Here is a 14107-nt window from a genome sequence, read left to right on the forward strand (position 1 = left end):
AACAGGATTGGGATTCAGTCTCCGAATCCTGATGACGACGTTTAGTGCAGACTCCTTTAACTTCCCTTCCAAACCTTCCTCAGGCGTCTCACCCAAATGCTGCTCCAAGAAAGAGCTCTGGAAAAAAAAAATTAAAATTATCATTACAACACACACCGTATCCCAAGGTAGCTTTCTAAGAACTGTAATTGTCTTTCATGTTCTGGAAAACACGTCTATGTTTTTCACACCTCGGTTTAAAAAAAAAAAAAATCAAGAAAGTCCACGCTGAGTATAAATGATTAAAAAAAAAAAAAAAGGCAAAAAGATGAAAATAGAAGTTATTTACAAACACAAATTCCAATGCATTTCAACTTCCCTATAGGAATCTTGCAAAAATCCATGGGTCATTATTACACGTGCTATCATTCATTCTTCCCCAACCACAGCTCTTATTTAATACCCTCTGGGCCCCACCAGGGATGTGCATACATATCAGACTCATTCTCAGGAAATACTCACTTTGGCCTGAATTCCAAGGTTTTGTGAGTCACAACCCAGCTGCCTTATGTTACTTAGGCTCCTCCCACCAGTTCAAACCGAAAGCTTTCAAGTGAAAAACAACTTGTTTTTCTTCTTCTTTTTTTTTCCCCTAAAATTATCCTTGATTCTTTTAGAACGATCCCAAATATTTTGTGTCCTGGGAAGGAATTTGCAGAAGGGATGGCATAACATTTTCCTGCTCACGGAGTAATTCAGTAGCCTCATCCAGGAGCATTGAAAATAGCCATGAACCAATTGGAAGCAACCCTCTGCAGGGCGTACCAGGAGCATGCCTGTCAGCAGGTGCTGTTTGAAACTCCAGGTTTGATTCAGATCTGTCCTTTGTCTCCTGATGAGAATTTATGAGTTGGGGGGGGGGGGGGTGAATATGGTCTCCAGAAAAGTTAATATAAACGTAAGTTTGAAGCAATGGGAGGTTTGTAGACAGCCACTTTTACGGCTCTCTGCGGCTGTGTGGTCAAATGCATGGAGTCGGCATCTCTCCCTCCCTGCCGCTCTTCCTTTTGTTGTCCGTGACTCATCTTGCTTTGAATCTTCTAAAGACCTATGATCTTAAAGAGTGTCACTTAATCGTATCTGATGATTGTGATTTTACAAGGCAATCATTGGTATAAATTTTGAGTGTGGTAAGCACTGGGTGACAGATGCCATCTCTGACCCGCCACTGCGCAAACTTAATACCGTTTCATTAGCCTTGGGTACGTGCAGGCAGTGTGAGGCAATTCCACAGAAACTGTTCACGTTTTATGGCCTTGAAATCTTAAGGAGCGCATCAGAAACCATTTCAGATAGAATCGTGATATGTTTGCTAATTAAATATGTATTTTAGGAATGCTTGGAAGAGAAAAAAAGACATCATATTTCCAGAGAGGACAAACTTCTGTGTTTGAAGCATCACTTTTAAACATTCAACAAATCTTTTTGAAGTAGAATAAATTAGCAGCTTATTTTAATTCAGACCATCTTGGTGCTACATTGTTAGAAAATGGTGCCAGTACTGAATTGTGAAGGCTAACAGAGCCTGCAGTCGTAAGTAGTCATTCTCAGGATGGTATAGTCTGACATCCTAAGCGTATAGCACACAACTAGAGTGTCTGGGAAACCATCTACTTTTCAGTGGAAATTTCTCTGAATTCTTAGGCTTTCCTAGATCTACTATACCAGTTTATGGTCTTACCCGGATGCCCACATCAGGTCACTGTTGGAACTATCAGGTGATATATTTTGCATTGTTTCTTTGGTACAGACTTCTAACTCTGGCTTATAAATTATCCTAATGCAATAACGATCAGAAGCCAACAGTTTGCCAGATTCTGAGAGTTTGCGATTGTTAACTGACTTTTCAGGTCTTTCCAAAAGCCATTATTAGAGATAGGTCCTTATGTCATTTCGGTTTTATAGATGAGGATACTGACGCTTACAGTCCCACAACCAGTCAGTGTTAAGATCAGGACAGGAAGGAAACCAGATTTTCCTACCCAACCCCAGCACTTTTTCTATCATATGTTCCAACTTCAGCAAGACATTCACTTAGTTGACAAATATTTACCCAGCAACTGGATATGCCAGGCACCGTGATACACCTTGGCATCATGGAGGTACAAGGAGGCTAAAATGGCGTTTTCCCTGACTCTAGAGATAGGAGCACAAATGATCACCAAAAAACAGAGTGGGTGAGGCTGAGGAGCTGACTCTGTGGATAAAGTCATCTGCCACCAAGCCTGATAGCCTGAGTTCAATCCCAGAAACTGGCCTGGTGAAAAGAGAGAACTGACTCTAGCATATTGTTCTCTGATGATGCATGCACACATGCATGCACGTGTGTGCACACACAAGAACACTTGTGTACACACACACACTCAAGATAATTTTTGAAAAAGAAATGGCATTAGGGAAAAAACAAGGTAAAATTAAAAAACAAACAAAAAATGAAGGTAAAGATTCAGGTTCACAAAAAGAGCAGACTGAAAATGGGGGCCCAGTACTTTGCTGATGGAGGTTAGGGGTTTCTCCATGACCTTCCAAAGACACTAGTGTTTAAACTGAGAGTACTGAGTGGCAAAGATGGATGGAGACGTAGCATACTCTATTTTCATTATTGATGGATTTTATATTTATGAATTTTTACAAGAGTTAACATGTATCCATGACCCCTCAAATCATTCCTGGTTTTCCGGGCACAGACAAGCAAGCAACCATACAGGCTGTCCAATCATTCCTGGCTGAGGTCAGCTGAGGCACCGCTCTGACTTCTTGTTTTATCTCTTGGACTGTAAACAAATGGGCTTTTCCCAAAGTCTGTTTAAGGCCACATTTGTCTAATCTTTGTGCTTTTTGTTGATGACCTCACTGTTTAAAATGACTGGCAATGTTATGCTCTCCAAAAAGCTGTCTGGGCCTCCTAAACGCAGGAAGGCCAGCAGTGTGCTTGTGCTTGAGAAAGCCGCCTTCAGCCACAAATCCGGGACTCATGGTGCGGTCGGCCATGAGTTCAATGGACTGGATCAATGGAATGCATTAAATAGGGTGGCATTCAACAGAACCAGGAATAGAATGAGGTTATGTTTTCACCAGTTGGCAAAAATGCAACGAGTACAGACTGGCAGAAGGAGAGCCCCACATTTTCTCTGGGCAAGATGATTCTGTAGTCAGTGTTTCTGCTGACTTCATTAAACACAACTATAACAAATAAGCAGAGAAACAATGCCTGGGCAAACATCAGATAGCTACAAGTGTGGGTGTGCACACAGAGCGATTGGAGTGCACACATTACTGCCTAGAACACAAACACTCTGGCAAGTACTACACATGTCTTCTATTAAATGTATGTATCCCTTCTGCATGATCTGCTATTACTAGATATTCACCCATATGAAGTAAAAATGCACATTCACACAACAATGCAAATGTTTACAGCAGATTTAACTGTGGTTCCAAATGGTAGCAAACACTCCTCTTTTGTTGAGGAAGGAATAATCAACCTTACTCAGTAATGGGGGGCGGGGGGAGGGGCTCTTATCACTATAACTAAGCAGTGTGGGATAAATATCAAGTGTATAATGTCTGGAGTCAAAAGACTTCATACTAATAGACCCTTTATATGCATTTATGCATGTGTGTATGCCTGTGTGCACTTAATTGTGTGTGTATAGATGTACTTGTAGCATATGCACCTGGATCTTGGCTATATTCTTCAAGTACCATCCACTTTCATTCATTCATTCATATATATATACATATATATGTATATGTATATACATACACATATATATGTATGTATACACACACACACACACATATATATATATATATATATATATATATATATATATATAGAGAGAGAGAGAGAGAGAGAGAGAGAGAGAGAGAGAGTTTCTCACTGGCCCATATCCAATTAGACCAAGCTGACTGGCCAGTGAACCCCAAGAATCCTCCTATCTCTGCCTCTGCCTCTCTTAGGCTAAGATTATTAGATGTACCTATATACCTGGCTTTTAAAATGTGAATTCTAAAGATTAAACTGGAGTCTTTGTATGTGTAAAACAAGAACTTTACTGGCTGAGCTACCTCCCTCTTTAGGAGAAAAAAAAAAATCTACAGAAGAAAATAGAGCTCCCATTTCCAGAATTCTGAATAGGGCACATTGGCTACAGAGACACATATAGGAACAGACAGTCCATCATCATAGTTGGTAGCTATGCCCTTAAATGCCTTTGTCAAAACTCCATCAGAAAGATGAACCAAAGTACAGTTTTTCTTACTTGATGGGGCGGGGGGATACCCCTGGTCTTCACCTTTCATTCTAGCTGATAAAATAACTGGAAGCATAAAAAATTCTTCATGATATTTGATGTTCTATGATGACTTGAGTGGTGTTGCCCCTGAGCATGCAAAAAATTTTTTTTTCTCTTGTTTAGCAACGCCCAAATCTCATGTGGTGATGGAATACTTCCTGGCTCTCTGAGACAACTGAAATCTGTGAATTTGATTGTGATTCCAAAAATGGAAAGAAAAAAAAACAAAACACCACCAACAACAACAACAAAACTATCAGAGGACAGAACTCTTTTATGTCCAGTTAAACGGGAGTTTGACCCTGAGACCTCAGAGACAGCAGAGAGTATATGACACTGCCGCTTGTCTTGCCTTTAACCATGGGCAACCGTCAGACGAGAGTGGTTTAGCCTCCCGTGTCCTTGGAAGCCAGAGAGGCCCACCACATGCTTTGAGAGTTCCTGATGGTTTTATTCTTCCCTGTTTACCATGGCTTTGCTCCATTAACTCAATTATATTTCAAGGAGTGATGATGTTGTAAATGAACTCACTATTCCAATCTAGTTGATGAAACTCAGTTTCACCATACAAGGTGTACCTAACCTTTGGAATAATGGGCAAGCTTGGCTCACGGAGACTCTCGTTGCTCCCAAGCCTTTACAGATAATTCAATAATGTATATCAGTCATTTTGCAATACTGTATCTTCGGATGCACCAACAGGTCCTTCCTGTAGTGTGGCATTTTTAACAATTTACATTTTACTTCACAATGGCAGAACACCTTACCTCTATACATGTACTTTGACTTTGTAGAAATGGCACTTGTGATACACACATACTACAGACACTTAATAAATGTAGGTGAGAATTTTATTCAAAGCACTCTGAAAACTCTGCCTAAGATGGTATATACCTAAAAACATGTGTTAGAGTAGGTGGGTGAGATATGATCTTATGTTGCAAAAGCACTAACAGAAAGAATAGCAATGTTTCCATTTACTAAAGCAAAAGCCAGCAAATGTCTTTATCTTGTATGATTTCTGTAGAATAGCATGAACTATAAAATTAATATTTTCTACATTGTTGGGTTTGGAAGCTTTTAGAAGTGCTGCTGTTGGTGTTTATAATTTTAAATTTCCTTAGGATTAGATGCAACATCCTGGTATTTAGAGTTGTAGGTTTCAAAATAGAAAACCAAAAAAAGACTCCCCTCAAGAGTTAATTTGTAGCAAGTGTTCCTTAAATATACAAATGGCAACATTGTTTCCAAACAAGGTAATTACAACTGTGTACAGAATGTTTCTTCATTAGTAGCAATTAAATAATTTACTAAATTATGCAATAATTCATGATGACACATGCTAACCCTGCTCGATTACAGGAGCTGGTGATAGAAGAATTCCTTGCACTCGTGCCTAGATGGAATAAGAATGGTAATTTTTGATTCATGGACAAGTCAGTTTACGACTGTAAAATTGCTAAGTAGTGCTGGATGCAGGGAAAACACATGATAAATCATTTGAGCATCGTGGCATAGCGAGTGACTACCATGGAATCCATATGTGGAGTTTGCCTAAATCCTGGTCTTGTATCCCAGGACATGTCACTTCATTTCTCAGTTCCCTACTTCCCTTATGACTAAGAGGAGCATTGTGGAAAAACAAAAAGAAAAACCAGAATGTAATTTGATAAAAAGAATTTTGAAAGAAACGTCTGCTACACAGGAAATCCCAGAAATGGTCAGCCAGCAGGAGAGAGGAAATGGCAGCAACAGTAGTGGAATTGAATCTTTATCCAAAGTCACTTTGAAGGGCTGTGGGGATGGCTCAGTCTTGATTTATAATCCCAGCTCCAGGGAGGGAGTTGGAGCCAGGAAGATCCTTGGAACTAACTGGCCACCCAGGCTAGCCAATTGTGAGCACCAACTCCTTAAAAAGACCCTGGCTCTAAAACCAAGGTGGAAAGCAATAGAAAAAGACACCTAACATCATCAATCTCTAGACTGCTTGTGTGTACACATACATACACACATATACATACACATACATATGTGTATGTGCACACACACATATACAGAGACAGAGAGAGAGAAAGACATTTCAATTCTATAAAATTATCTTAGTGGGGCTTGGCGGAGACACAAGATTGTGTTCATACATTGGATTCCACACTCTGATGTGACTAGATTGCCTAATTTAATTATATTCATCTTACATAGGAATGATTTTTAATTCAAGAGGAAGTCAGTGATTATCTTTTAATGCAAATTAAACATAGAAGACTAACATTTTTATTAAGACAAAAATGCCCACTGGATTCTGTCCTGGCTCTAGTGCCCAGGGCACATTTGCACTGCCCCGCATAAATACTTAGACTGCACAGGACTTAGGCATAAATACTAGATGGCATCTGCGAATGAGAAGAGACTGCAGGTAGAACCCGTGTGGTATGAGTCCCAAGCTGTAAGTGGGGCTCAGATATGAGCATCCAAACTACTATTGACATGCGGCACAACTGTCTGAAATGTCAATAGATACAAAATGAGGATTTCATAATGCAGAATAATTGATTACTCTGCTTGACTGGACAGAAACATATTTTCTCTATGAGAGCAAAATAATGACAGCATTCGCTCCTGGAAACTTCCTCACTTCAGGACTTGAATTTCCCAGCAAAGCCCATGTGATTCTGTGGTCCTGATCACCACGCATGATGAAAATAGGAAAAACTGTCTGAAATTGCTTATCTTTTCTCCATTATTTTGTATTTATATATGATCGTAGCTTTTTAAAAATAAGATACAGCCTTTCTACTAAGCGTGTGTATTAATAGAACTGTCTGTTACAATTTTCAGAGCTGAAATGGATGAGATACAAGAATCAAGTAACATTCAATTTATCTTATTCATCCTCAAATGCTCTACTGAGCTTTAGTGAAATAACACTGCTTTCTATTTTACTCTTCCTCTGTGTGCCATGGTGCTGAGCTCATGGGCTCTCTGTGTTTTACTAAGTATAATTTAGCTTTACGACTACCAAACCAACCGTTAATCTTTGCAATAAGAGTACAAAACGGGCAAGGTAAGATGTCTGTTGTCTTGAGCACAGTTTCTTTCTTAGGCCCTGATTTTTCACCCCATCCCGTGGGGGGAAAAATTCTCTGAATAGATTCAGTTTGATTTTTTAATTTTTGTTTGTCATGGTTTTTAATAGGGTCTTATGTTGCCCAGGTTGGTCTTGAACTCACAGTATTGTCAAGGATAGCCTTGAATTCTGGATCCTCCATCTTCTACCTCCTGAGTGCTAGGATTACCGAGTGTGCCTCCATGTCCAACTAAATGGCTGTAGTATGAAGAATTTGGTGAGAGGCATGTGAAGGGAAGGCAAGAGGTGGAGTTCCGGGCCCACCTTTTAGACGTTCTCTCCTCTCTGACTGTGAATCATCAGCGCTGTATGCCCTTTTGCCTTTTTTGTATACTGTTATCAGCATTCCGGACCCCCTGCATTCCTATTTCTACTAAGAGTTGAACTGGATTTCAAGGTCTAACCTAGATGGAACCTTTTTTCAGAAAGCCCTTCTCAAAAAATTTATCTCTGTATACATTAACCTCTCTTGGTTTTTTTCCTTAGATTTTATTCTATTTATTTTTAGTGTGTGTGTGTGTGTGTGTGTGTGTGCGCGCGCGCGCACTGATTGGCTGTATGTGTCTCATGTGCATTCAGTTCCCTCAGAGGCCAGAGGAGGGCATTGAATCTCTTAGGACTTAGGAGATATAGGCAGTTATGAACCACCCACCCACTGTGTGTGAGTTGGGGAAAGAACCAGAGAACTCTGCAAGAGCAACAAGTACTCTTAACCACTCAGCCATCTCTCTGGCTTCCATCTCTCTCATTCTTGACTAACATGGCCCTTGATTTCCAGAACACTTGAAATAAGCATTATGTTACAGCATCTCACACTCACTCACATCTGAATTCCTGCTGGACCACAAACTCCTCAAAGCATATTATAAAATCCAGATCTTCCTCCTTCCCTATGTCCTAGCATAAACATGCAAAGAGATTTTCTTTTTACTCATTACCCACTATGTGGGAGCTTGCTCTCTCACAGAAAAAGAAATATGAAATTCTTGCCTGACCACGGTCCTCTTAGGTCAAGCAGTAGCTAATTTTAAATAATTTTTGTGTCCCTTACTACCTATGGAGCAGTTACTTAATGAACACTTAATGTTTTCCTGTGTGTGTATATGTGTATATGTTTGTGTGCACAGGTGCACTTACACATGTGGGTATGTCCATGTGAAGTCCAGAAGGTGAAGTAGTATGTTCTTCTCCATTGTCCTCCATTTTGGTTTCTATGGAGGTAAAGTCTTGCACTGACCCTGGAGCTTTCCAGTTTCGCTAAACTGACTAGCCTACAAGCCCTGTTTCTGCCTCCATGGTGCTAGAACTACATGTTGCTGCACACAGCTTTTTACATGGATGCTGGGAATCTAAACTCAGGTCTTGATGCTTGCATGGCAAGCACTATACCCTCCAGCCCCAATAGATACTTACTTTACATAAAGCATAGCTTCAACCTTGCCAATCTCCTTTCAACAAATTCTTACTGAGGATCAGTGTTTTGAGTTAGTATGGGCTCTGTATTTGTGAAAATACAGGGATTCATTCTTTCCAGGGGCACTTCCTAGGCATTTGGCTACATCAAGATGAAGCTAAATGCCTCCTTCCCAACCACCAGCTCTCATGTACTCAGTGATGTAGACGATGAACTCAGACTTGATACTTCCTATGGGAAGTGCATGACCACAGATATAGCTGCTGGTGCTGGATAAAGGGTTGAAAGCTTGTGTGGTCTTCTCAGTGATGGGGCAAACAAGGTTTTCCCATGAAGCAAGGTGTCTTAATCCATGGCAGAGTGTGCCTGCTGTTGAGTAAGTAACAGGCATGCTTGTGATAGACCAAGAAAAACTGGAGAGAGGAAGCACACGTCTGTTCAGGGTACGTTGTGGATGCTAGTCTGACTGTTCTCAACTGGTTATGGTCAAAAAAGGAAAAGAAAAGGAAGAGGAGAAGAAGTATATTGTCAGAATGATACTGTCCACCAATATGTCATCAGAAAGCCCTTATGCAAAGAAGGTAAGAAGCTAGTGACAAATGCACCCAAGATCCAGTGTCCTGTTACTCCACACATCCTGTAGCACAGATATCAATGTTTTGCTCTGAAGAAACAATACACTAAGAAACATCAGAAGGAGGTTGCTGAACATGCTAATATTTTTAGCCAAGAGAATAAAGGAAACCAAAGAAAAATGCCAGGAACAGATTGGCAAGAGACATGGGCTGGCTCCGATAAGAGCCTCTACTTCTAAGAGTCCAGTCACAAGTATGTCTTTAAGAGTAACAAATAAATGACCAGATCTTGAACAACTAATTCCTGTAATTACAGGAATTAGTAAAGTGGGGGCTGATGGCTCTGTCCCTAAGTGCTGTGGCGCTAACCTTTCTTTATATTATTTAAGTTAATCTGCCTCGTGACCCTGTAGGTCTCTACTGTCCTTCCCTCACTTGTGATGAAAGAAAGGTTTGCTCAATATCACTCAACTGGAAAGTGGGATGAAGGCTGGTTTTGAGCCCAGCTTCTCCATCGGATACCAAAGCTTGTTCTGCCATAGGATGCAGTTGAGGAAGTGAAGCAGACTGCTCAGAGAAGTGAATAGAAAAAGTGCAGCACAGAGAAAGGGATGGCAGCGGTCTGGAAACACGAACGGCTGTGGTGATAAAGCCCTTTGATGTCTATGTTGCTCCCTCAGTCCATGGGACACAGACATTAGTCCTGGGAGATGAAACGACTTTTCAGAAGTGTCAGAGAAACAGGCTAGGGATGCATGCAACACGAGGCCCTAGAATTCTTAGTTCTTTGTTTATTCGTAGTCCCTGTATAAGAGAGAGACAGAGACAGAGAGACATATAGAGACGGAGACTAAATGAGGGCTACCTAGGGGAAGAAAGGGAAATAGCCAGAGGTGGGCAGGGGTACCAAAGGAGAGCAGCAGAAGAAGGATGGACAATGGAGAATAAAGTACAATGGCCTGTGTGTGCAAACTTCACAACAAAATTCCTTACTCTGTATGAGAGAAAGACAAAGGTTTCACGTGTGGCCTATTCCGCCAGCCTTGGAGATGTAGTGAAGACACCGCTAGGAACCGAATGGAATGTCGGCTTGCTTCTCTTTGCTTGCCACTTTAGCACGTCTGTGAATGGTGAAGCACCTGTTGCCTACGTAGTCTGTGGAGGCTGGTCATCTGTGCCTGCCAGTGAACTTCAACCTTTTCCTCATTGTAATGGTTACAAAACACAGGCCAACTCTCTGAATTTCCTAATAGCCATATGAAATATTTGGCTCCAGAAATCCCAAAGTCCATAAAGCATGGCCTGGTTCCAGCCAAACCACCTACCTCAATGATCTATTCCACTAAAAGGCGCAGGAGTGACAGTGGTCACCGCCACCCAGATCCTGGACCCTTGCAGATACTTTCAGCCTCATTCAAGGAAATGACTGACTTTTGTAGGGTTTTAGAGCAAAGATCATCTCATTGGTAAACTTCTTGAGACCAAAGCGATCACCTTGTTTGCTTTGGTTTGGTGTGTGTGTGTGTGTGTGTGTGTGTGTGTGTGTGTGTGTCCTCTACTTTGGTCTTAAAATAGTGAGCAAGACTGACAAGCCATATTAAAATGTTTACCCCTCTCCTCTTAACACTAATAAACAAGACTCTGATCTACGTAAGGGAATAGATGCCTCCCTCCTCTGTAGCTTCCCTCTGTGAAGTCTTGCTGGCTCTGTTGGTCTTTCAGAAGGCAAAGATTGAGCTGAAACAAGGTCATAGGGCTGTGTTAACCTTTGGGTTACCTCTTCCCTGTTCAGTTAAAAGGATATTAATTGAATTATCAAGCTGTAGGAGAGAGGGGGCCAGAGAAAGAGAGAACCAAAATGCTCCTATTCGCACACATGGCCAAATGTTGAAATCATCTTGTTCTGGGATCTTGAACAGTTAGGACAACCCACTGGAATGCTATTACCCTCTTACCCCCACCAAAGTCTTAAATGCATGTTTGGGTGTGATATACCATGTGATCAGGCTTCTGTGTGGTACAATTCCAGATCTCAAAAATCTAAGAATCATTTTTTTTTATTAAAATTGTTCCTTGATGTCATATGTGACCCATTCTGACTGCTCTTACCCTGACCCCTCTCATCTCCTTCTTTCCCCCATCTAGCCACCTTCCCTTCCTTTCCCTACGAATCTCCCACATTCCTGTCTTTTTCTCTCATTTTCAACCCTTGGGTTTGGCCAAGGCCATCCATATGGCCTTAAGGTCAGAATGACTACTGGAGTTCCACAGGTTCACCAGTGTGGATATACAACTGAAGACAGTGGTTCCCCCTCCAGGGATTAAAGGGTGGGCTCTTCTGAGCTCTCACACCCGTGGCTGACTGTCGAAAAGCCCTGTCTCTACGAGTTCATGTTAATGTTGACTGATGTCAAGATAACAGGACTTCACTGCACTTTTCCACGACTCACATTCTTTCTACTCTCCTTCCACCATGTTTCTTGAACCTTAGAGGCAGTAATTGGAATGATTTGTTTAGGGCTGAGTCCTTGCACTTTGCTATCTCAGCATCTTGGGCAGCCATGTGTCTTTAGACTCCTGAACTGGCCCTGTGGAGTGAAGCCCAAGTCATTTTCTTGACCTCTGGAAGAGAGATTGACACCAACTTCCTGGTCATACTCCAGTCTGGACCCCCTCAGAAGTGTACCAGGCTCTTCTCAGGGGTGTTCTGGGAAAATCTGGTCTCTACATTGTATCTCTACTTTCTACTAAGTGTCAGATTCGGTGTGGTCAAGCCAATGAAATCCCATATGAATCTGTGGCCATCTGTAAACTCATTTTGACCCTTTTGCTGAGATTAGCAAACATAAAAATGTTTGAGAGTTCATATGTAACATTCTCCCATTTGTAGGACAGAATTCCTAACCTGTGGAATTTCCTTCTTGTAAGCAATATTTGTTTTTTTTTTTTTTTTTCCCTTCAGAATGATTGTTTAAAAGACTGCAAAGGCTATGTTTCTTAAAACTATTTCCCCCATGTTAGGTGCTCCACTGCGTTTATTCAATAAAATCCGATTATTCCTACATACTTATAATATTTCACTATTACACTGTGACTCTATATGAGGATGTTTTAATTTAATGTGTGAACCTTTATACAGCAATGTATTTGTGGTTCCAATTTGATTTTCTTGAAGGAAGATATGTGGTCCTTCACTCCTGGCTGGTTTGTTTGGTCAAACACTTATAATTCCACGGGCAATTTTATTCTATCACCTACTTAAAAATAAAGCCTCTTGTTTTTGTTCTCAAAAGTTTCATAGAAGCTGTTCCTATGAAGTTCAACTATCTCCCCTGGTTAAAAGCTGATGGTGTGTAATAGAGGCATGGATTACAAATAGCATCTGGCCACCCAGGAAGATTATAACTTAACATTCGAATTCTGCTGCTCATCAGTTGTAGGACGTGAAAGCCATGCATTTCCAAAGGGCGAGGTCAGGATTGCATTATCCTGCAAATGTCTTTGCTGGATAAATGTGTAAATATCTCAAATAAGTATGATGAGATTCTATCTCTGCTGAGGACTTCTCTATAGGAGGAAAGAGCATCCTATCTGTAATCGTGGGAGTCTGTGTCACCGTGCATGCCGTTCCTCCTTACTGATTTCGTTTGAAATGGCCTGGAAATAACTGATTCCTTCAGACGTGAGACTGTTTACCTTGGAGTCAGATGTCTGGTGGACAGGCTGGAGCCAGTGGATTTGGTTATTTTCAAAGCATTCTTATCTACAACAGGCTACTGTTTTAAAGTAACTCCTCAGTTATATGTCAAGGTGAGCTTGCACTGCTCAGAACACATGAACATGTGCTCTGTGATTGTATTTCCCTTCTTTAACAATACAAAGGAAAGAAAAAAAATACACTACCAGAACCCACTGGTAGGCTAGTTTGGTGGCACTCTTCTTTTTACGTTCTTTGCACAAGGGAAACCCAGAACCAAATTTGAAGAATGGGGCGTTGCCTCATTGGGAGATGGAGTTGCATCATGAGAACATGGTGTGATTTAATTTCATAATTGTAAACATTACAGTGGGTATGGCTGATTTCCTCTGTAACCCTTGTCCACTTCACTATGGCTGGACAGCTGAGTTAACATGGGTAGGTCTTGGCTTCAGATTCTTATCCTGTTTCTTCCTATTTTTTGTGGTTGTATTTCAAAAAATTCTAAAGGGAAAAAAAAAAACCTACTTGGGGATGAATGTATCTGAAATCAAACATTTTGTAAGGCCACAGTTTAATTAAAAGACAATGAAGTTTTCTGACCATTCCAGTCCCAGCACTGTGTAAATGTTTGGAAAACTTTTTCTTTTTTCCTTGAAATGGGGTTGGGAGGCAGAAGGGACAGATCTGGATCTTTGTTACAGGGCTACATGTCTGCATGTGTTCTAAATTATGGCCACAATACAGGGTCAAGGCTAGCTTGGTTATATGGAAAGAGAAATACTAGAATCCTTCCTGTCTGATCATCGGAGGGTGGGGGCTGTCTCAGACCAGCACTAGGTAAGCAAGCTTGGCTTAGTAGATTTTTTTTTTCCTATTATGCGCAATACTGTAGGCATGCTTGCCAACGTTTTAAGTAAAGCAGACGCCTGGTAAGTAGTCTTGAAATTCAGCATGAAG

General features: G+C 41.0%; 1 protein-coding gene across 2 annotated transcripts in view; it reads left to right on the forward strand.

The window, feature by feature from the left end:
- The window catches only part of Rora (RAR related orphan receptor A), a 726948-nt gene that overhangs the window by 611934 nt on the left and 100907 nt on the right, over positions 1–14107 (forward strand). Inside the window, exon 1 of one of the 2 annotated variants that reach the window (XM_076926175.1) lies at positions 13562–13585. The exons of the other annotated variant lie outside the window; for it this stretch is intronic. Coding sequence (XP_076782290.1) covers positions 13582–13585 — 4 coding nt within the window. The 5' untranslated portion in view covers positions 13562–13581. Of the gene's footprint in view, positions 1–13561; positions 13586–14107 lie in introns of those variants that run through there. 2 annotated transcript variants of the gene reach the window in all.

Source organism: Arvicanthis niloticus, chromosome 27, assembly GCF_011762505.2.
Source record: "Arvicanthis niloticus isolate mArvNil1 chromosome 27, mArvNil1.pat.X, whole genome shotgun sequence".
NCBI classification, from domain to species: Eukaryota; Metazoa; Chordata; class Mammalia; order Rodentia; family Muridae; genus Arvicanthis; species Arvicanthis niloticus.